Source organism: Ipomoea nil, unplaced genomic scaffold, assembly GCF_001879475.1.
Source record: "Ipomoea nil cultivar Tokyo-kokei standard unplaced genomic scaffold, Asagao_1.1 scaffold3321, whole genome shotgun sequence".
NCBI lineage: Eukaryota > Viridiplantae > Streptophyta > Magnoliopsida > Solanales > Convolvulaceae > Ipomoea > Ipomoea nil.
The window spans coordinates 1,032,541-1,056,152 of record NW_017619749.1 but is presented as its reverse complement, the minus strand read 5'-3'; the positions used below and the strand labels follow the sequence as shown (position 1 = coordinate 1,056,152).

Genomic DNA, 23,612 nt, shown 5'->3' with positions numbered 1-23,612 from the left:
ACTGACCATATTAGTTTTTTAGACGAGAGAAGATTCAAACTCTCGACCTCTCTTAAGGGACAAGAGTGCACGGCTACTCACGCCAATCAAGCTAATTGCAATTAATAAATGTTTAGAAAACCTAAAATTATTTTTGCAATCCTTAATACATACATTAAATTGTTCGTACTGGAATTTGAATTTTAAAACATTAGCAGTAATATCGATTCTTTAAGCTTATTACACCACTATATAAATAAGGTCTCATATCGACAAAATACACCGACCTGCTTGAGTTCCTGTTCAAGTAACTTGGAAGTTGAAGTTATTTGCTTGAATGGTTTCGTGGATATATATATATATATATATATATATATATATATATATATATATATATATATATATATATATATATCAAATGTGAAAGAATTTTCAAGTAAAAAACATAATGAAATCTCAGCCATTGATCTAGTTAAAATCAACAGTTCAAAATGAAGATTTTTTTTTTTTTTTGTTTTTTAAATGCAGTGGTATAATGGGAATTTTGTGTAAGTTTAAATTTTTTTAGTTGGGTTCATTATTTTTGTTCGGTGAGTGCATCATTTTCCAGCTTAAGGTGCACAACCCTTTTTCCTTGTGAATAACGACTTCCAGACTTGCACACTTTTTTTTCCTAATGAATAACAATTTTTTGGATTCTAGGTGCATAAATTTAAAGCTTAAGGTGCATCACTTTCCAACTTAAGGTTCATGAATTTACCTCTTAGGGGGTGTTTGGTTCACAGAATATTATATTACTTTAGGGAATGTTGAATTGCAGTAAATGTTAGATTTATTTGTTTGGTTAAAACTGATGTATGTAATATTGTAATTGTGATATCTAAGTATTTGTTACAAATAAGTTGTCACTATTACTAAAATGATAGTGTCGTAACCAAAGTTGTTACTATTTATTATCACTAAATGTATGTACATTTTGGCGACATTATAATTATGGCGGGAACGAAGGTAATTGTGATAAAATATAGTGTAGACACAAAATTTGGTACTTTTTGTGATAAATAGTTGTTGATCACTCTTTTTTTAATAATTGTGACAACTTTTTTTTTTTTTTTTTTTTTTTGTCAATAAACATACACTAGAAATATAATGACATACAATTGTGCCAAAAAAAATACTATTCTCACTTATATTGTTATTTTTTGTGATGAAATTGTTACAAATATTTGTGACACTCTATAATTTCATAACAAAAATTACTAAATTGTGACAATAATTGTATTGACTTCATGTTTTGTCACTAATGTAATAATAATTGCGATGAGTAATTATTTGTTACAATAATTTTATCACTATAATTAAATAGATAAATATTGTGTGAAGTTATGTTGTAATATATATTTGTTATTAAAATTGCATTCAAGTTGGTACCAAAATAAATTAATGTGAACTATGTATTAATTATTATGATAATTTAAAATGCGACTAGTTAATATCTCATATCTTCGATTTCGATCGTCGATTTTTCGTTCGATCCGATTTTTTGTCACCACTAAACATGGTACCTTATTCCATGAAAATGATAGACAACAATATGGAATATATTCCAATTTCCAACCAAATTGAATTGACCCATATCTTGAATTCTTGGGTAAAGGAAATGGCACAAACCCATACTAATGGGATTCCTGTTATTTTGTCAGTGGAGTATTTCTTTAAAATGAGATAAATTTTTTTTACGAAAATAATGTATTCATCTTTTACTCTTAATTTTTATTTTGACATACAAAATTTTGATGTAAATATTTGTGTTAAGATCCACATGAAAAAAGTAGTTTATCAGTGTCTGTCACATTAAAAAGTAAAATTTAGTAAGTAAGATTTAGGAGCAATGTAATATAACTCTTTTATTTATTTATTTAATTAGGTATATTTTATTTAAATCAAAAATATTATTTCAAGAAAACTAATTCCTGTTATTTTCATGTGTAATTTGTAGATTATTAAACAAGTACAATTTATCTAATGCACATCATAATGTAGCAACTGAGTTCATCATCCATATAAAAATAAGTTTTTAAAAAGTTTATAAATAAGGTTGCAAGAGTGCTTTGACATTTGATAATAAATTTTGTATAAGAAAATAGTATTACTAGATTATAATTTTTTATTAAAAAATATACTTATTAATCAAATATATAATGAATCAATCAGTCACATAATGTGGTGAAAACTAGAAAGTGAAATACTCTTTTATAAAGGGTAGGATGGATAATAATTTAATTATATCATAATGATGGGTGGTTTTGAAAGGTTAAAAAAGGGAAAGACAAATATGCTTATTAATCAAATGAGTTAATTCCAGCAATGGTCCTTTGACTATATTGATTTTCCAAAATTAGTTCTTGACTTTTAATTTGGACACTTTAGGTCCCTTGACTTTCAATTTCTTTCCAATTGAGGTCCTTTCGTCAGAATACGGTTAATTGAATTTTAAATGAAGGGGTAAACTCATCATTTCACCTGCCTATGTATTATTCTTAGTATTTCTCCATTGTATACGTGATATATATGAAGATAATCTTAGTCGAAACCCTAAAATGTTCCTCGTTGTTCCCCATTTGCTGACTACTCGTGTATGCGTTCCTCTATTATTGAGATGTTTACAAGGTATAACAGCGAAATACGAAGGGAGAAATACGAAAAATAATACATAGGCAGGTGAAAGGACGAGTTTACCCCTTCATTTAAAGTCTAATGAACCGTATTCTAACGAAAGGACCTCAATTGGAAAGAAATTGAAAGTCAAGGGACCTAAAGTGTCCAAATTAAAAGTCGGGAACTAATTTTGGAAAATCACTATAGTCAGAGGACCATTGCTGGAATTAACTCTTAATCAAATATATAATGAATCAATCAGTCACATAATGTGGTGAAAACTAGAAAGTGAAATACTCTTTTGTAGAGGGTAGGATGTATAATAATTTAATTATATCATAATGAATAATGATGGGTGGTTTTGAAAGGTGAAAAAAGGGAAAGGCATAGGAAAAGGAAAAGAAAAAAAGAAAAAGGGAAAAGGAAAAAAAGAGAGAAATGAGAAAGATGCGTATTAAATGTCACTTCGTACAGATAGCCAAAAACAAAATCCTCTACTATAACTTCCCGCCCAATTTTTAAAATTTATATTCTAATATTGAAAAATAGTGCAATACAATTCCTAATAAAATAGTCTAATACAATTTCTAATAAAATATATTATTTTCTACTTTCTTATTTGTATTATAATTTTATGTTAAAATTCATATTCTTCTCCCAAAATGTTGAATCCACAATCACACCCCGACTCGACAGAGCATTTAGGATGATGTAAATAACGGATCGTTATGCTGTGTATCAGTATGCACCATGCACCATGCATGGTGCATACGGATGCAAAAACGACGTCGTTTTATTAAAAACGCGCATATCACTTAAAAAAAAAAAACAAAATCAGTTTCGATTTCCCTTAACAGCATTATGTTGTTCATAGATTCTGGAATTTTAGTTCATAGATTCTGGAATTTTAGTTCATAGATTCTGGAATTTTAGTTCATAGATTCTGGATTTTTAGTTCATTGATTCTGGATTTTTAGTTCATTGATTATGGATTCTGGAATTTTAGTTCATAGATTATTGATTTTAGTTCATAGATTCTGAATTTTAGTTCATCGATTCTAAAATTTTAGTTCATTGATTCTGGATATATAGTTCAAATTATGCACAATATAATGTTGTTGCTAGGAATCGAAACTGATTTTTTTTTTAAGTGAAACGCGCGTTTTTTAATAAAACGACGTCGTTTTTGCATCCGTATGCACCATGCATGGTGCATACAGATGCACAACATAATTTGCCGTAAATCACGATGACTCAATGGCAATAGTTGGTAGAACATATGTTTGGCAAGAGTAAAGATCAAGGGTTTTCAAATCGTTAGGATTAACATAGTTTTACAATTTTTTTTTTGACTCATTCCCCTATTGTTTCAACACAGTCATGTTTTTAATAGTTTTTTTTTTAAATATTTAACACAGACACACACACAACATTGTTTTATATTAATAATAAGATGTGTAATTTATAATGTGTTTGCTATTCAAATTATTTTATCAAATTAATTATGTTTCATATTTTGTTATGAATATTTTTATAAAGTTTCAATGTGTTTTATTTTCGCTCATATCCAATAATATTTACAACTATATTTCTTAGTTAGTTAATTAATTAATTAATTTTAATTATCTTTTTTGTTTTAATATTTCGTCTTTACTAGAAATTTTTTTTGAATCCGTCCCTACTTCTTCGCCCCCTCAATTAAATTTCTAGCTCTGTCCCCCCCTCTCTCTCTCTATATATATATATATATATATATATATATATATATATATATATATAATTGAAGTGCCTGGAAAAGTTTTACCCCCAAAACTTAGGGGCATATTTGTCAAACTTTGACTCATAATTTTTTTTTAAAAACCTTTACTCATAATTATTTTACTTAAAATCATTGCTAATTGATTACGATAAAACTCTAGTGTTTACCCCATTTTAGTCTCCAATCTTAATTTCCAAAAATTATTACGGTTAATTGATAACGTTATTACTATAATAATAATAAGCTAACAGCCAAACCACATTATTACTTTTTTTTTTTTTTATTGGAGTTATATGTATTTGATTGTATTTTTTTTTATTATCGTAATCAATAAATATTGGAGTTATATGTATTTGATTTTATTACTTTTTTTTTTTAATTATCGTACTCAATATTACTGTAATTATATTATAGAATTTTTCTATATACACTACTGAAAATTATGGAATTTCCGACCACCTGAAAGTGATTTTAAATCAAGTTGAAAGCCTTGTTCCGACTACTTTTGGTATCCGAAAAAATTTTGTTGTTAAATTCTTTTTAATTTATGTAATGTAAATGTAGTATATAATTTTGATACCATATTATTTGAATTGAAATTTTATAATTATAAATTACATTAAATTTTGACAAATTTAATTTAAATATAAATAGTAATAATTAAAAGTAAATTTTTTTAAAATGATAATAAATAAAAAAAATAATTATAAAATGATTTTTGTAAATGTGTGTGTCCACAAAAAATTTTGAAAAAAACATAAAATTAATGAGGGAAATGATTTTTGGAATTGAGTGAGATAGTGGATGATGGGTGAAAGTTCAAGCCCACGAAAAAGGGAGAAAAAACCCAAACTGATGAGGATGCCTTAGCGGGGATAGTTATGCTGTGCATCCGTATCGCATGGTGCATACGGATGCCAAAACGACGTCGTTTTATTAAAAAACGCGCGTCTCCCCTTTAAAAAAATCCAGGTTCGATTCCCGGCAACAACATTATATTGTTCATTCATTCTGGAATTTTAGTTCATTCATTCTGGAATTATAGTTCATTGATTATGGAATTATAGTTCATTGATTATGGAATTATAGTTCATCGATTATGGAATTATAGTTCATCGATTATGGAATTGTAGTTCATCGATTCTGAAATGTTAGTTTATAGATTATGGAATTTTAGTTCATTCATTCTAGAATTTTTAGTTTATAGATTAGATTATGGAATTATAGTTCATCGATTATGGAATTTTAGTTCATATGTTATTGCTGGGAATCGTGATTTTTTTTTTTTAAAGGAGACGCGCGTTTTATTAAAACGACGTCGTTTTTGCATCCGTATGCACCATGCATGGTGCATACGGATGCACAGCATAATTTGCCCCTTAGCGGTCAAACTTGTCTACCCTTGCAGAGATTACTGAGTAATCCACATCCATATAAAATTGGATATAATTTCTTGTCAATTTTAAGTGTATATATATAAATTTAAAGTGTGCAATTATGTTTAAAGTGGACAAATTCTTTGTGTGCACGGATATTTGACCATGTCTGTTAAGTTATTAAGCCACCGTAATTTACATCATCTAAAATGCTTTGTCCGGCCATGGTGTGGGAGTCTTGGGGTTGAGGATTCAATCTTTTGGGAGAAGAAAATTTGGATTTTTTTTTTTTCACAATAAACCTATTTTTAAAACTTTTTCTTTTTTCTTTTTCAAATTATCTGCCGTAAGCTATTACGTTATATTCAATAATCAATATGAGAAGTCACAAGAGATGGCTTTATTGTTCATAAGAGATGGCTTTATTTCCTGAGTGGTTGGTAGTTATATATCGAATTGTCATTCATGCAGAGTTGCAGTTTTTTGGGTTCTATAAATAATATTCCAAACTCTTTCCACTTGCACATGCAGTTTCAACATTTACTCGTCCTCTCCTTCTTCTTCCTCAAACTTTAGTCTCCTTCTCAGAGAGTTCATCAATGGCGGCCATTACTACTGACTGCAGTATGTTGAAACCTCATGTTGCATTCCTCCCGAGCCCCGGAATGGGCCACATAATCCCTCTGTTAGAGTTCGCCAAACGCTTGGTTCAAGATCACGGCATACGCGCCACCTTCTTCCTCATCTCCACCGAGGCCTCAGCCGCTCAAAACGATCTCCGCCGCTCAACGTCTCTCCCCGCCGGCCTCAACATCGTCGAAATCCCAGACATTGACATGTCGGGGATTCTCAACGACGACATGAAAGTCCTCACTCGGATTTCGGCCATCGCCGGCGAGTCGATCAAGATTCTTCCGTCCATTATTAAGCGGCTCCCGGATCTCCCGAAAGCTCTCGTCATCGATCTGTTCTGCACCCAGGCTTTCGATGTCTGCAAAGAGCTTTCCATCCCCATTTTCTCTTTCTGGACCGCTTCTACTTGCCTGCTTGCGCTTTCGCTCTACCTTCCGACGCTCGACCGGGAAGTCGTCGGCGAGTTCGTTGATCTTCCGGGGCTAATTCAGGCTCCGGGGTGTAACCCGATCCGCCCCAAAGACCTTATAGATCAGTTAACGAACCGGAAGATTGAAGAGTACAAGTGGTACTATTATCATGTTAGCCGGCTGCCGTTAGCCGCCGGAATATTCGTGAACAGTTGGGAGGATATCGAGCCAGTGGATCTTCGCGCTCTGAAAGAAAACGCTTTCTTTCAAAGCATTCAGATTCCGCGTGTTATTCCGATCGGGCCGTTGATCAAAAAGGACGAAGAAGTTAACGGAAATGGAGCGGAGATTTTGGCTTGGCTTGATGATCAGCCGCCGGAATCCGTTTTGTTCGTGGCGTTTGGGAGCGGCGGGAGTTTATCGACCAAGCAGCTCACCGAGCTAGCTTGGGGGTTAGAAATGAGCCAACAAAGATTCATTCTCGTGGCGCGTAAGCCGAACGACGCTACCTCATCTGCTTCATTCTTCCGCGCCGGAGGTAGCGACGACGGAGATGATCCGTTACTCTACTTGCCGGAAGGTTTTGCGAATAGGACGGCCGGCAAGGGGCTTGTGGTGCCCAACTGGGCCCCACAAGCGGCGGTGCTCGGCCACGCTTCAACCGGGGCTTTCTTATCTCACTGTGGGTGGAACTCGACGCTAGAAAGCGTAGTTCATGGCGTCCCCATGATTGCTTGGCCGCTTTACGCGGAGCAAAAGATGAACGCCGCCATGTTGTCGGAGGAGGTTGGTGTGGCGGTGAGGCCAGTGGCGGCGGCCGGTGAGGAAGTGATTGGAAGAGCAGAGATCGAGAGGGTGGTTAAGTTGGCGATGGAAGGAAAGGAAGCCATAGCCATGAAGCGCAGAGTAAATGAGCTCAAAGACAGTGCATTAATGGCACTGAATGAGGGTGGGCAATCCTATAATAATATAAGTAGCTTTGCTCATACCCTTCTCGAATAGGACTTGCTAATTTTCTCATCACAATTTCTCTATCATAGTGCATTGGTAAGGTGGCATGAACCAAAGTGGACCATCCTATAATAATTTATGCATCTTTGCTCATATTTATTTTTTTTTTTCGAGAATAATGAGGGTGAGTTTTCTTTGTCAAAAAAGAATAAAATAATAATAAATATTCTAAGATAGTGTTTTAGCATTCGAATGAATAAATTATTCTATGGACGCAGGTCTAAATTAAATGTTTACAATTTACTTTTTAAAAATTTATAATTTTTATACTATGAACACAATGTTAACATATACTACATATGTAATTGATTACTTTGTTTTGTATTTACAAGTTTTTTTCAAATACTATCACACAATATTAACAGATTATGATTTGATGACTATGTATTATATTCACAAATTCTCTTCTACAACTGTAATATATTTTGACTTATAAACATAATTTATATTCTAAAAATTCACAATTTCATACTAAAAGTACATAGGATGGTTCATGGTATAACAACTCACGCGAATGAGGGTGGGGCATCCTATAATAATCTAGCTTAGGAACCAGGTCCACGTTTGCTCGTACTCTTCTTTTGAATTTCTCTCATTAACTTTTATTATATTTTTTCTCCACTAATGAAATCAAGACATAAAATATGTAGTTTTTCTGCAGGTACACATATTTTTTCTTTTCTAATCTCTATTATGTATGAAAATTTTGGTATGCATGCTTTTCAATTTCTTTATTGTGGAGTGTTCAATTTCTTTAAGCTATATGAAACTGTTGGTAAGGTTTTCTTGTTTGACCTGCGGGGCTTTGCGGCTCCTAGTTTCTTTTAATTAAAAAGGGAAAAAAGGGAAAAAGAGTCAAATAAGTCCTTGAATTTTAGCTTAAAAGTCAATTAGGCTCCTAAACTTTTTAAAGGTGCAATTACACCCCTCAATAATTCATTTAAGTGCAATGAAGCCCAAAAAAAATTAATGACCTGCTATCACAGGTCATTAGCGTTCAGGCCACCTTCCGGCGAATTTTTCGACAAAAAAAAAAAAAAAAAAAATTGACAAGCAAAATTTCCGACAAAAAAAGTGACCGGCGCAATTTTCGGCAAATCTGGGTCGGTTGCTGGTCACTTTTTTTTGCCGAAAAATTCGCCGGAATGTGGCCTGAACTCTAATGACCTGTGATAGCAGGTCATTAACTTGTTTTTGGGCTTCATTGCACCTAAATGAATTGTTGATGGGTGTAATTGCACCTTTAAAAAATTTAGAGGTCTAATTGACTTTTAAGCTAAAATTCGAGAGCCTATTTGACCCTTTTCCTAATTAAAAATAAAAAATAAAAATTGTACCGTACCACAAGGTATAGTGGTACCTAATAAGAATTGTCAATTTATTTTAGTTTATACTCCCTACAATCGAACTAGTCCATGACTCCAAGCTACTATACATTATTTAAACCAACAAAAAAATAAAAATTAAAAGAAGTCCGTAACATTTGGTTACCTACTCAAATTCTTAATATTGCTATATTTATGTACCAAAAAATGCTATAAAAAAAGTTCTGCTTATACTCGGTCCAAATTAATACGGAGTAATCAGTAAAACATTGCAAAATAATAATAGTAATAATAACAACAACAACAACAATAATTATAAGGAAAAATTACATTTTTCGTTTTTAAGTTATACGATAATTATAAAATTCGTCCATAAGGGTTGTTTTCATTCCTTAGTTATCATTGGCATTGCACTTTTCGTGTATTTACTAACAAAATATCAGGGACGAAATTTGCAACTTTTGTATGGCTTAGGAACGAAAAGTAATTAATAAAAGGAAGAAAAGTGCAACGCCAATGATAACTTAGGGTGAAAAGTGAGCACAACCAACACTAAGAGACGAATTCTACAATTATCTTATAACTTAAGGACAAAAGATGTAATTTTCTCAACAACAACAACAATAATAATAATAATAATAATGATAATAATAATAATAATAATAATAATACGGAGTAAATAAAATGGTGGTGCTGAAGTGAGATTTGATATGTTTAGTACAATTCTTTATAATCAATTCATGTAACATGTGACCAATTTTAAAAATATATTTTGGAGATTTTTGAAAGTGGCAGGGCATTGCTGCTTTATAGATTTAAATAAATAAATGTGTGTGTGTTTTTAATCCAAAAATTTTATTTACAGTTAATATATTATGTAAGTGTAGTTAATTGTTTAGATGCATGTAAATAAATTAAAAAATACATAATATGTTAATTACACATACATAAAATAATAATTACGGACACATAAATTAATTGTAAATACAAAATATATTATGTGTCTGTAATTAAAATATTATATATTCGCCCTTAAACAAATACAAAAACAATTACTGATAAATATAAAATATGTGAAATACAGACATATAATCTCAAAATTATTTTGGACTAAGCTTTAGCATGCAAGATATATGTTACTCCATGGTATGATTTACGTGCTGCTACAAGACGGCATTCACGAGGTACTTACCTTCATTTAAATAGCTGCAGGTACGTGCAAAACAGTATAAACTTAACGCTCAACCTCCGGGATCCGATACCATACGGCATAAGCACCGAGAGAGGCCGGAATCCATGGACGACAGCACGGCGACCAAAGATGAGCGGCGGCGGTCGGCGAAGTCCGAGTCTGTAAACGGGTCGCCGCAAGTTGAAACCGAGGACTCCCGGGAGAGCCCGCTAGAGGAGCTGGAGAAAAAGTACGGTCCGTACGTTAGGCGGGATTGCTACGGGGTTATGGGACGCGGCGAGCTTCCTTGGACCGAGAAGGTTTTGCTGGCGGTGGCGCTGGTGGTTCTGCTGCCTCTGAGAGTGGCGGCGGCGACGACGTTCGTGGTGATTTGCAACTTGTGGTGCCGGATTGCTACGGCGTTTTGGTCGCCGAGCGGGGAGGAGGATGATTACGCGCATTTGAGCGGTTGGAGACGGGAGATCATTATGCGGGCCGCCAAGTTCGCCGGCAGAGCGTTGCTGTTTTCCTTCGGGTTTTATCGGATTCATGAAACGCACCGGGAACATCATGGTACCAATGCCGCCGAGGTACTTCAGTTAACTTCTTTGCTAGCTTCTACGTACTGGATTAATTTTCCGAAAACATGGATCTTTTTGTTTCTTTGGTTCAGAATAAAGAAGCTGAAAGGGCTGGGGTGATAGTGTCGAATCATGTATCTTATGTGGACATCTTGTACCATATGTCTTCTTCTTCTGCCAGCTTTGTTGCCAAGAAATCAGTGGCGAATCTTCCGCTTGTCGGGCTCGTCAGGTTGGGTTTCATTCTAATCATTAATAGATGAGATCAGATCTGCGAGACATTATTTATTTCATTGTTTCCTGTCAGTTAACGGCAGGGATATCTTTTAATTTGCCTGCTTAATTAATAATTAATGAATGATATGCTTAATTACTGGATTTGGTCTTGCCAAGAATATCCTTTATTTACTACCTTTTACCGTCTTTAATTTGCACAGCAAGTGCCTTGGGTGTATCTATGTCAAGCGAGAGGATAAGTCATCCCAACTAAAAGGTGTATCAGGTGCATTTCAACAACTTTATAAGCTCAAATTTATTCGTATCTATGATCTGACTCTGATACTAAATTGAAGCGTTCTAGCTGGTACTTGAATGCACATTCATGTTTATATGCTCAAGAAACATTAATTTTTGGTTGCAGGGATGGTAAACCAAAGAATTCAGGAAGCTCACCAAAGCAAGTCTTCCCCAATGATGGTACTTTTTCCAGGTGACTACTATTCTTGTGTTATATGTTATGTGCCCTCAAAGTGTAGATCTTTATTTTGACAGTCCGATTGCTGTTTTTTTTCTTTTTTAAATTACACATTTTTAACTATTATTACAGAAGGCACAACTACAAATGGAGACTTTCTCCTTCCATTCAAGACTGGTGCATTTTTGTCAAAAGCTCCAGTGCGTCCTGTCATCATACGATATACTTACCAGAGACTCAGCCCTGCCTGGGATTCCATATCAGGGGTTTGTAATTTGTATTCTATTTTCCACAAATTTTAATTTTGTTCTTCCAACCCTTTCGTCTTCTACACTTGTACTCAGCCCGACCAACTTGGCTGGAATTTATAAACCGACGAGTATATATTTATCTGCAGGCTAGACATTTGATTCTTCTTCTGTGTCAATTTGTAAATAATATGGAAGTGATCTGGTTACCAGTATACTATCCCTCACAACAAGAAAAGGATGATCCTAAACTTTATGCAGAAAATGTCCGTAAATTTATGGCTGATGAGGTAACTAACTAACTAACTGCTTTCATTCATTTACCAACTATAACTACATTCCATATCTCTCACCCATTTCACAATGCAGGGTTGTCTCATTCTCTCGGATATTGGATTGGCTGAGAAACGGGAATACCATGCTGCTCTCAATGCTAATAAAACCACGCATAAAAAAGACGACTGATAAGAACGAACATGGCTACACCTTTCCTAGTTGCACTAGCGATCAATATATATATATATATATAGTCATATAAGCATGGGTGGGTGGTCTCTCCCACACCACTAAAACAACAAAGTATACATTTCGTACGACTTGTATAACTTAAGTGCAATAATAGTACCTTTCAGATGAGAGTATTATGACACTGCTGTTACAACTTTTTTGCTGGTGTACTGGTGTTTTGAGACAACATTAATCCAAACATTCAACACCCTTTTCCTTTTCCTTAATCTTTTTGTGTCGTTCTGTCTGTTTGATCTGTCTGTGTTTGATTTTCATTGTGTTCTGTGTAAATAATGAGGAAACTAAAATCATCATTATATCACAACTGCCAAGCATTTAACACTACATCATCAACTCATGCTCTACTTCAGTATTCAGTTCCAGATTCATTGATTCTACATTAGATGAACAATGTGTAGCTGCCCATATATCCTAAAACTACATGAAAAGCGGGGAAAATTAATTATGAATTGATATACATAATCACCTTTCCTTCAGGGAGCGATTGGTTGACCTTCTTAGTTCCCACGAAGGTAAGCAGCCCTTTAATGGAGATTGTAGAAACAATGAGGATGTCGAGAGTTGCCTCTGCCTTGTTGAAATCGAAGAAAGGCAACTAAAAGCACTTCTCAGCCTTCTCTTCTCACTCTCGTACTCTGCTCCAGTAGGGTCGTGTTGAACTGCCGCGATTTTTAGAGCCTCGGGTAACATGCAGTTGAACATTGAACCTAAGTGGACAAGACAAGAAACCATCTTTAAACTATAATAAAAGCACCAAAATGAATTGAAAGGGGAGTGAGTGCTCGATTGCTACCTAGTTTTGCAAGGCGGTTCACCCATTTTGGGATTTTCTTGCCAGTAAGCTTGTGACATATGTCCTTGCAGAAATGGTTGCAGTTTTTCACGATTAAGTGGTACGAATCGCCATTGTAGCTAGCAGCTTCGCGCTCCATGAACTCCCTGACCTCGGTAGGATTCAACTTTGTAGTCCCAATGAATATTGATTTCCTAAACACGAAGCCCGGGCAGTGTCGCGGTTCAACTTCAAACACACCACTAGTAGGATAGTCATGAGCCCCAAACGCGTATTCTATACCATGCACTGAAAAGTACAACAACAATTATAAAAAAAAAAACGAAACACGAAATCAACAGGCAAAAGTGCAAGACTGAGAATGGCTTTTACCTTCCACTCCGGAATGAAAGATACCAAAGCCCGCCCAATATACATAACCATTCATAGGTGTCAAGTCGTACACATTAAGATAAACCGGTGTATCGCCAGGGCCATAACTATCAGACTTAGCTTTAGGAAGGAAACAGAAGTGGATTGCGGGTTTGCCTTTCAAACGAAGTGGTACAATCGACTTCCATCCTTTCTTTGGCTTCAACGCCATTGTGCTTTCACTAGAATTCACTCGAGATCAAGGCCAAATTGCATCTTGTACATCTGCACGAGAAGCTTAGTCAACTTCCTCAGACTAGTCGACCTTGTAAAAGTCAGGAGCTATCCTAGAAATATAGTAAGCACAGAACTCTCTCTTTCTGAAAAGTTAAGGTCAATAAACTACAGAAACAATATTCTCTTTCAACTTCCAAGAAAAGACAACAGCCTAATGAGTGGTGTGCCACTACTCAGCACTTCTTCATGGCATCCCTTATATAATTAAAGAAGCAAAAATTTTAATAATCTCACAATTTATGTCAACAACTCTATTTACTGAAACTACATTACCGTAAGTCCAATTAACCTCTTCTCTTATTCCTCCTGGTTCACATTCGGGTCAAACCAACCAAAGATACATACACCAAATGGTTAGCATCCAAGGAAGATTTCTGGTTTTTATGCAACTGGCTGAGGTGAGCAAACCGGATGCCATAACATAAGAGGAAAAAGAGGAAGACAACAAACAAAAGCCAGCTCGGAGAAACAATTATGACTCAATCAATGTTTCTTTACCTGGCAACATATTCGGGTCAAACCAACCAAAGATACATACACCAAACAGTGAGATGGCATACAACTTTTAGTAAAGATGGTGAGTATACTATTGCTGCAAATTTTCATTTATTAAACTAAATTAAAGGGTCAGCAAACAATGATGAGAAATAGCTCCAAACTAAGTACTTTCTCTTCCATTTCTCAAATAGCCTCTGGCAAGAAGGGGATTAAAGGATCAAACCCTAATATTGAGTCTTGAAAATTGCACAGTTCATAATGGAAGCAAAAACAAGTGAAGTGTATCATCAATTAACAGTGGAATTTGCATCAATGCCTTAAATCTTAATAAAATGAGAAATTTACCCAAAAAAAATAGAAAGTCGTTTGTGTTCATAAGAAAACCATAATTCTATCAGATCTAATAGGCAAATTGGGAAATCTGAAAGGAAGAAACATCCTAAGCATTCAGTAAACTAGCAAAGCAGGGAACCCAACACTCCCAAAGAGTTAAATTGCACTAACAGACTTCAAGATTCAATTTTTAACCAGAACTGAAAAGGCCAAACACATAAAAACAGTTATGAGAAGCACCCATAAAGCAAAATAAATGTTAACAGGAGAAGAAGAAGAAAGAAAGTGGCAAACTCACAAATTGCCATCAGAAGGGACCTCAAAAAAGCAGCTAGGTTTGAGCTTCTTTTGAGCATGAAAACCAGGCACTCAGGTATGGCTAGCAGAGAGGAGAGAAAGAGAGCCCTGCAGGAGATGAGTGTTCTTTCTGGGTGTCTATTTAACAAACAGACACATTTTCTCCACAGAATTCAGGTAAGTTTCTGAGACAGTGAATGCTCAAGTCGTTTAGAGCACAAGCAGATGGAATATTGTAGAGCTTTACTGCTGCTAGAGATAGGGGAGAATATCAAGAAAGAAAGAAGAGTGTATCTGAAGAGACACCATAAAAATTTTACACAAGGCAAAAGAAACTGACAGAAAAGAAGAAGACACACACACACACAGACTCCCTCTCTCTCTCTCTCTCTCTCTTTCTGGTGTTGATTTTTTACAGCTTGAGAGAATAAAGTTACACTCAGACAAACCAAGTTTAACAAGACCGTAAGCAGCCTATAAAGAGTTCTTTAATTTTTATTTTTTTTTATTTTTTACTTTTGATCTATAAATTCTAGGATAAACATCATATTATGTTGTACGATATTCATCCCGGGTCTAATGTAAACTTGTTAGAATCAAGTTGGCATTTTAAATTTGCAAGGCTGTATCATTATTTATTTTAAAAACTGTGTAGGGTGGATCCATAGTACTATAATACTGTAGCGGTGGCCAATCTTTGATAGATCGAGGAGGGACCTCATCAAATTTCCCAACCCCAAAAATCATTCCATTTCAGTATGGCGATAAGCAGAAAGGGCCTCTCCATTTTACAGCCTTTGTTTTTTGCAGTGAAAAAGAAATGGTTTTTAATTTTTAGTTTAAGAACAGTAGATAGTGACAAGAGTGAAAATGTCTTTCAATGACAATAGTTTTACCATGGCCCTCATTTTTTTTTTTCTTGTGCTGACGTTTTAGTCGTCTTCAGATCCCTGACTTGTCGACTAGACTAGAGATGACCAGACAATTCTGTGAAGTGTGGATGGGTTTATTTGTTCTTTCCGTTGAATTTCCAACTTGAAACCTTAGGACCTAGTTGAATCGTAATTGCACTAGTACTTCATTGTCTTAGGATCAGCCCGACCCGTTTAGGCTGGAACGGTCATTCCGAGTTAGGTGACTTGTAGATTTGAACCTAGGCTTCTAACTTTAACCCGACTATATATCTCATTGGGTAGTTAGAAATATTGATACACGTGACTAGCAACCTGGTAGGGCACTGTTTCTAAACCAATCGGTTGCATGTGCGACACGTGTCAGACATACGGGGAGCCCGACATGTGTTCTCTTTTCTGTTGCTATAAATACGCATTCAATGCTAGAATGAGGACTTTTATTCTTTTGACCTACTACGATATAGCTCGGGATCCTTTGACCTCACGTCTTCACTCGAGCTCAACCCTTAAACTAACAACCAGTTAATAAAAGGGTTTACTCAAAACTCGACTTTACTATTAAATAAATATCTAAATCAACTTAATTTGCTCCCAAGTGAAAAAGTTTTCTTGATTTTTATGAGGGATAAACAATTTGAAAAGTAAATGACACTCAAATTGAGAAGGCAAAGAACAATCTCATTTGTGGTTAAACAAATCAATTTGTCTGACCAATTAACTTAATTGAAGTTGTACATAATTTTATCATAATAATTTGTTATTATGTATTTCATGTGAAGAGCTTAACTGTTGTGTTTATTGATTGTAAAGCACACCTATATATAGTACATGGAAGAGTGAAGATAGCAGGAAGTTACAACCAAATACAACTAGTCTATAAGAGCACAAATAGAATAAATAACAATTAAAGAAATACTAGCCACATATTGGCTTAACATTTCATACAAGTATAATTAGAAATTATTAATAATAATATGTTGTAGAGTGGGTATTGGATTTGTAAACTTTTCTAAAAGATAATTGTAAATTATTTTCATTATCCATAAAATGATTAGGAAATTGCAACATGCAAAAAAAAATTGTCTCAAATCTCATCATCTAACTTTGTACACATCTTTTATATATAATAAAATGGGACCACATCGATCAACGAATTTTATCACATGATTAGGATGATTCCCATAAATTAAGGATTTCTAAGCGTAATTTGATGGTACTTAAGTAATAACCTTGTATATGAATCTTGTTATTTTTATTAAATGTACCAGAAAAATATTGTTATTTAGATTTATTAGTTACTCATGAACTGAATAATTGCACATTGCATTATACTAAAGAAATGTAGCATAACAATCATTCTTTTTTGAGAAAATTATACTTTTTGTCCCTAAATTATACGATAATTGCAGAATTCGCCCCTAATTGTTGGTCATACTCATTTTTCGTCCCTAATCTACCATTGGTGTTACACGTTTGTCCATTTACTAACAAAACATTAAGAATGAAATTTGAAACTTTAGTATAGTTTAAGGACGAAAAGTATAACACAATAATAGCTTAACGTGAAATCCACCTCCATTATATGATATTGCAGTATGCATGCATCGTTGTTTATTATTATTATTATTATTATTATTATTTTGAAAAATGGATCGTATATTATTTAAATAAGAAAAAAAGTGATTTGTATTTATTGTGCAGCACGTGAAGATATAGTGGCATAACAGTGTGTATCCCGGCAGGAAGGCAGCATGGCCAACAGGTATTTTGCCTTCTTTCACCAACCACCCCCGCCCGGCCCCAAAACATTAACTCAACTCTGATGTTATTTTTCAATGGGATTCGAACTCGTGATCGAGGAGGATATATAGAAAGTAAAAAGCTGTTAAGGGATAGTTTATTTATGGAGGAATGAAGGGAAGTCAACTTACTGAGCTAGCTGGATCTGCTAGCATTTGCCAGCTGTTTTGTGAATAAGAACAGCTACTTTATTGCCTTGGATACCTTAATTTCTTGGTTTAATAATGGCTTCCAGCACAGCTAGCAAGCCTGCTGCATATAGGTATCATGTATGTATTGTGTAATCTCAAAAGAACTCATCAACATACACGTCGATAAAACATAAAATTTTTACAGGGAAAAAAAGAATAAGATCAGAGGGATTATTTCTGTGTGGTTGTCTGAATTGAAGTTTGAACTTTGAAGTGTATCTATCACTGTAACATGGCAATATATGAGATTCCATTTTTTGTGTGCTTCGCTTCTGAATTCTGATCAGATCCCACCAAGCGAATTGAAATGATCCCATGCTTCCTGCTCGAAAGAGCGTATATATATATGTGTGTTACACAATTCTTGAGGTCTAATAGGGACTAATAAGGTGATGATATGATATATGTTATGTGGTGCTTACCTGCAGAATGGCAAAGACTTTCTCTGCAATGTATTTTTGATGAGAAGCGGCGCCTTTTTGTTGGAGCTTATCTGGATGCAAATACAGCAAGGCTTTCTGATAAGCTCTCTTTACTGCATTTCCTTCTATCAAATCCACCAGAGGCACGGGCTTCCATCCGCTCTCGGGCCAAAGAACCTATTTTTTTTTTTGCAGATCAGAGCTGATTACAGTTACATTCGAATGATATATAGACTAATGTCAAAGGGGAGAAAGAATTACTAATTGTAAGGTCGAAAGCAGTGACCGAATATTTCCTTTCCTCCCCTGTGACCACTGCTGAATCTTTGCATCTGAAGCCTGCATTTAAGTTAGTTGCAGGCAGATAGGCAGTTATTAACTGTCACAATTAAGGCTTTCGCCTTTAATTTCAACTCGATCGGTTCAGATATTACAAAGAAAAGGACTTACTTTCATGTCGTGAGATTCACCACTCTTCTGTAATGGTTTGCTCTCATCTTCATATAACTCTTCTACCTGTAAAGGGACAAAGTTGCTAGTTCATCAGTAAAACAGTCTATCTTCTTCATTCATCCATGCCAGAATTTCAAGTTATTTGTTAATGCATACCACAAAGCTTCCATGGAAGAGATCATCTGCACTTCCTACTGAACGCCTCAGACCGTTTCGAATAGGTTCTGGAAATGACATATCAACAACTCTATCTCATTCATATATAAAAAATCAAGTGAAATGTGCCTTGAATGATTATATTTGCAGGAAAATATACTTGTATTGATCTCAGACACCAATTGTATTCAACATATAAGCAAGAAACAGAAATCGAAATTGATAAAGAAGTGGCCTTTCCCACATAGCAGACTAAAATCAAATTAACTAACCAGAAAATGATGAAGCATTGTTCTGATCAGCAGGATGAGTGGTAGTTTGATGAATCGAGGGTTTCTTATAAGAATGTTTATTTGTTTTCTCCTTCGTGTTAAGGATTTGCTCCACCTAAAAAGATCAGAGAGGTATAAATAGTAGATATGCACACACGTTTTATCAGAGAAACAAATTAAAGGGAAGATCTTTAAGTATCTTAATTAATACCCTTTGAAAAGCATCTGCTGCTGTTTTATTCATACTAGGAATTTGCACTTCCTCGTTCGTCTGTCTTGTACTGTCACCCGTTTCTTTTTCCACTGCATTGAAGTTGCCTCCTCTCCATCTCGAGCTTTGGCTTCGAGTTTCCCCTTTGGAGACTGGAGTAGCTTCTTGTTTGTTGAAGATCTTAACAAATTCTTGAACCTTTCCCTTCACTCCAACTTTAGTGGACTTTTCTTCTGGATTTGAAGGCATATCTTGGACCTCTACTCTATTTTTAGTTATTCCACTCTTCTTCCCATTCATTTTAGCCTCAACTTCCCTTTTCTTCATCGTTTCATTGAAACGAGCATTTGAATCATCTGCTCGGGCGTTCTTCTCTCTGGCTACCTGGTTTGTCTCACCATTTCCTGCAAACAATGAACCTTGGCCTTGGTGAACATCATGTGGCAACATAGATTGAGGTTTGGATTCTGTTTCTTTTTTCCTTAAACCTTCATTCTGTATGCCATTTCTAAACTCTGCCTTGATCTTAGAACGAGTTTCTTCTTCGCCTTCTAATTTGGAACCTGACTTAGGCCCTTCAGGAACAACCTTATTTTTTGCATTGTTAAGGTTTTTCAACTCTGGAACTGCTTCAGTGGCAACAAAATCGGGTTCCTTATAATCATTTTCATTCCGTTTCTCTTGCTTCTTACTTGCAATTGATACGTTGAGCTTTCCATCGGGTTCATCACACTGAACTCTTGCATTGGAGCTCAGACATCTTTCAAGTCTGCTATTATTCTCCTTTGGTTTATTACTGTTCTTTCCTCTCATAAGAGGGATGAGCAATGGCACTCCTTTGCCTGCCCACTTGTATATAGAGAAGTGAAACTGGGCTTCTTCTGAATCTTTCTCACCAGAAGATCTTTCATCACCACTGAGAGATGCTTCGCGGGATAAAGATCTTTGCCTGAAAATCATCTGACTCCCATTCTCTCGCTGCCTCGATTGGCTTGAAAATCTAGAGAGGGAGCCATTCGACCCGCCATCCTTGCTATTATGGTATGGACTACGATTGCCAGAACCAAATGTAGGATATTCCGTCGCTTTTGTCACCTTAGCAGGAAGACTGAAACACAAAAACTTAACTAGTATATGTGAAAAACGAAAAAAAAACAGACAATTCAAGAATTGAAGTAAACGCAGCCTATACATATACACTTCTTCTTCCTAGCTACATATGAGAAGATTATACAGTTGAGAAAAATGAATGGCTGGAAAAAGAAGTAATGCAGAATGGGATTTTACCTGAATTGAGCTGGGAGAGAAGTGGAAAAAGGTTCAGCCTTTGGGGGCAAAGGCCAAGCAGGGCTTAAAACTCTGGAACCATAAGCCTCCATTTCCATCCTCCTTGGTGAACTGTAAGCCTCATCACCTCCAAATATATCATCATAAAACTCATTGCCCTGCTGGCTGCATCTTCTATCTGCCCCGAAAACCGGTTTCTCGGTTAATCCAGACCAAGAACTGCGCGGGACGACAGCTTCTGAATCCTCCTCGGACTCCATCTGATCATTGAAACTGTTCCTCTTCCTCACTTCCTGGATTGAGAACCTCCTAGGAGGCCCCCCAAAGACATCATTGAAATCCATATCCATGTTGTCTGCACGTGTGGTCTCAAATGAACCCTGCAAAAGCCTCTCCATGGTGGTGATGGCTCACAGCAAGCATTAAAAGCACAGTTCAAAACCAATATTTGGCGGGAAACACTACTAGAGAATCTGAGATGAGAGGAGGAGCTTTCTCATTGAAGAGGAGGAGGAGCATGGAAGACATTAATGAGTGCTGCACAAACTGTGTGCACCTTTGAGTTCTGAGGCTCTTGGATTTGCAGTCCATTTTCAGATTCTTGAAATTCTTTTTCTGGAAATAAATTAGTGGCTCAAGTTAATTGCATGAATAAGGTTGAACAGTGGGGAGATTTGGACAAAGATTGGGGGCGTATTGGAATAGACAGCAGAGGTTAGTTATGGTGAAACTGAGCCACAAAAATGGTTAGGAAATCTTGAGGGCTGCTGACTCTCTGGATAAGAGGAGAAAATTTTCTGCAAAAGACAAACTGGAAACCATTTGCCTTAGCTTGTTGACCATGTTTTCCTTTTCTGTAATTTTTTTTTTTCTCCTCACAGTAATTTTATCCTAAGCCCATGATTTATCTCAGATTCTCAGGTTCAAGGCAAAATTTTTATTTGAGATTACAGTTCAAGTTCAAGTCATTATTGATAATTTGACATAGTTTGGTTTTGGACCAAAATGATAAGATAAGAGCCAGTTGTAGACTAGAAGAAACATGTGAAGGATGCTTGGAGTTACAGTGATGTGTACGTTTATTGTAGGGAATGTTAGAGGTTGTGTCACTTTCATGACATCTCAATCTTGAACCAAAACAAATACTGGTTATTGGTTAAGCACAATTTCTTGAACCAAAACAAATAATGGTTATTGGTTATTGGTTATTGGTTAAGCACAATTTTGTGGTCCCATGACATAGTAAATAGCTCTATTTTACTAACAATCACAAGAATAGTATTTAAAAGAATATAAAATTGTACTATATAACCCGTGTAATATATTTCAAACTAAATAATAGTTTGCATGTGACGGGTATTATTTTGCTTGTTTAAATTCATCTTATTAGGATTTGAAAGGATCAGGTATCTAATATTATTTAACCCGTTGTCATAGTTCGAGACACATCCTATAGTTTATTGTCTCACACTCCCTAGTTCGAGATAGATCTTACATTTTATTGTCGATCTCCACCAATACTTCAAGGTAGGGACACGTGAGGTCTCCCAAGATTAGAGTGCAATCATCAACACAATTTTGCTTATAACAATTGGGATAGTAAAATCCACTTTATGCGTCTAACCAACAAAGGATCATAAAGAGGTAAATCAATTTAAATGGTGTATAGTTGATGGGAGAAAATTTGTAAGATAAAACCAAATGGACAAAGCCTAAATGCAACAGTTTGAGACTCAAAAAAAAAAGCAGAAACAACCAACAGACCAAGTTCTCTGGTTGATAAGTCCCATCCATCGACAATCAACCATAAACTATTGTACTTCAAACTGGATCTGTTGCCAGCAAATCTGCAATTATTGTAAAACTAGCAAGCAATCAATCAATTCCAAGAATGTAACTCCTTTCAATCATTTCAAAGTGATCGCATCCGACAACTCAAAGCACATGCAGAGAGAATCCAGTCATGGTGAAAAAGCTATGAAATATGAGTAGCAACAGTAATGTAATGTTCACTTCCATCATAATCATCATCAAAATGTATGAAGAAATCTATTAAATTTCTCAGATCTCAATGATTGGCGACGAGTTATAGACGTATAATAATAGCTTCCAAAAAAGCTCCTATGGAAGAACTCGAGAGATTGGCCGTGTCTTCTTTGAAGGAAGTTCATATTTCATACTCCATAGTTCATCTATTATCTATAGGTATCTTATACTATTGAAAGAATTCTTATATGCAAATGAGCAAAAAGATTGGAACACTAGATCAGCTTTCCCGTGATGAGGATCGAACTCCAAATCAGAATTGGATATCCTAATCTTCTGCCATCGGAGTTTATAGCCTTAGCTTGGATTGGATAGTTCATCTGAGTTTTCTTGCTTGGATTGGAGGAGATTCTATCTCTTTAGACTTTCAAGAAGAAAAAAAAAAACTTGCATTACTGATTCTACTATGACATCGGAGTTTATAGCCTTAGCTTTGGCTTGCAAAGAGGTTGAACTTAATGAAATTTTGATCTAGCCCAAGCCCATGTCTTAAATCATGACCCATTGTGATAGTGCTACAACGCTAGCTAAAGCTTATAATGATGTTTTCAATTGAAAGTCTAGACACCACTATGTGCCGGAACTCATTAAAAGTAGAGTTATAGTAATTGAGTTTGTACGATCTAAATTTAATTTGACTTATTCCTTTATTAAAGTCTTGCCATTAGGAATACAAAATGGTTAAAGGATAGACAATCGTTATGCTCTGCATCCATGTGCACCATGCATGGTGCACGCGGATGCAAAAACAATATCGTTTTAACTAAAAATGCACATTCCATTTAAAAAAAAATTAAGTTTCAATTTCCCTCAATAACATTATGTTGTTCATTCATTCTGAATTTTTTTTCACTGATTCTGGATTTTTAGACGGAAATCGAAACTGATTTTTTTTTCATTCATGCTAGATATTTAGTT

The 23,612-nt window shown here is 35.1% G+C and overlaps 4 protein-coding genes across 6 annotated transcripts; 2 read left to right on the top strand and 2 right to left on the bottom strand.

Moving 5' to 3' along the window:
• The first annotated feature begins 6,179 nt into the window (after nt 1–6,179).
• LOC109170336 (anthocyanidin 3-O-glucosyltransferase 5-like) lies at nt 6,180–7,968 on the top strand. Its single transcript, XM_019319412.1, has one exon. The coding sequence runs from the start codon at nt 6,372–6,374 to the stop codon at nt 7,815–7,817; it is 1,446 nt and encodes a 481-aa protein (XP_019174957.1). The 5' UTR covers nt 6,180–6,371; the 3' UTR covers nt 7,818–7,968.
• A 2,407-nt stretch (nt 7,969–10,375) lies between these two features.
• On the top strand, nt 10,376–12,579 carry LOC109170340 (lysophospholipid acyltransferase LPEAT1-like). Its single transcript, XM_019319415.1, has 7 exons — nt 10,376–10,912; nt 10,996–11,135; nt 11,341–11,405; nt 11,544–11,612; nt 11,730–11,863; nt 11,995–12,135; nt 12,215–12,579. Exons 1-7 carry the CDS (start codon nt 10,448–10,450, stop codon nt 12,308–12,310), a joined length of 1,110 nt encoding a protein of 369 aa, XP_019174960.1. The 5' UTR covers nt 10,376–10,447; the 3' UTR covers nt 12,311–12,579.
• Nucleotides 12,428–15,374, bottom strand: LOC109170339 (deSI-like protein At4g17486). The gene is made up of 5 exons (XM_019319414.1): nt 14,944–15,374; nt 13,539–13,802; nt 13,167–13,454; nt 12,840–13,080; nt 12,428–12,634 (listed from the first exon to the last, which is right to left on the bottom strand). The coding sequence occupies exons 2-5, from the start codon at nt 13,747–13,749 to the stop codon at nt 12,625–12,627; spliced, it is 750 nt and encodes a 249-aa protein (XP_019174959.1). The 5' UTR covers nt 13,750–13,802; nt 14,944–15,374; the 3' UTR covers nt 12,428–12,624.
• A 2,452-nt stretch (nt 15,375–17,826) lies between these two features.
• On the bottom strand, nt 17,827–21,389 carry LOC109170335 (J domain-containing protein required for chloroplast accumulation response 1). Of its 3 annotated transcripts, none has more exons than XM_019319411.1 (9): nt 20,649–21,389; nt 20,464–20,469; nt 19,362–20,376; nt 19,151–19,265; nt 18,879–18,946; nt 18,720–18,785; nt 18,531–18,608; nt 18,270–18,446; nt 17,827–18,169 (listed from the first exon to the last, which is right to left on the bottom strand). In XM_019319411.1, the coding sequence occupies exons 1-9, from the start codon at nt 21,044–21,046 to the stop codon at nt 18,131–18,133; spliced, it is 1,962 nt and encodes a 653-aa protein (XP_019174956.1). In that variant the 5' UTR covers nt 21,047–21,389; the 3' UTR covers nt 17,827–18,130. The 3 variants fall into 3 exon arrangements, with proteins under 3 accessions (XP_019174956.1, XP_019174955.1, XP_019174954.1); XM_019319410.1 differs by having other exon boundaries at nt 19,362–20,469; nt 20,649–20,843; nt 20,880–21,389; XM_019319409.1 differs by having other exon boundaries at nt 19,362–20,469.
• Between the last annotated feature and the right edge of the window lie 2,223 nt (nt 21,390–23,612).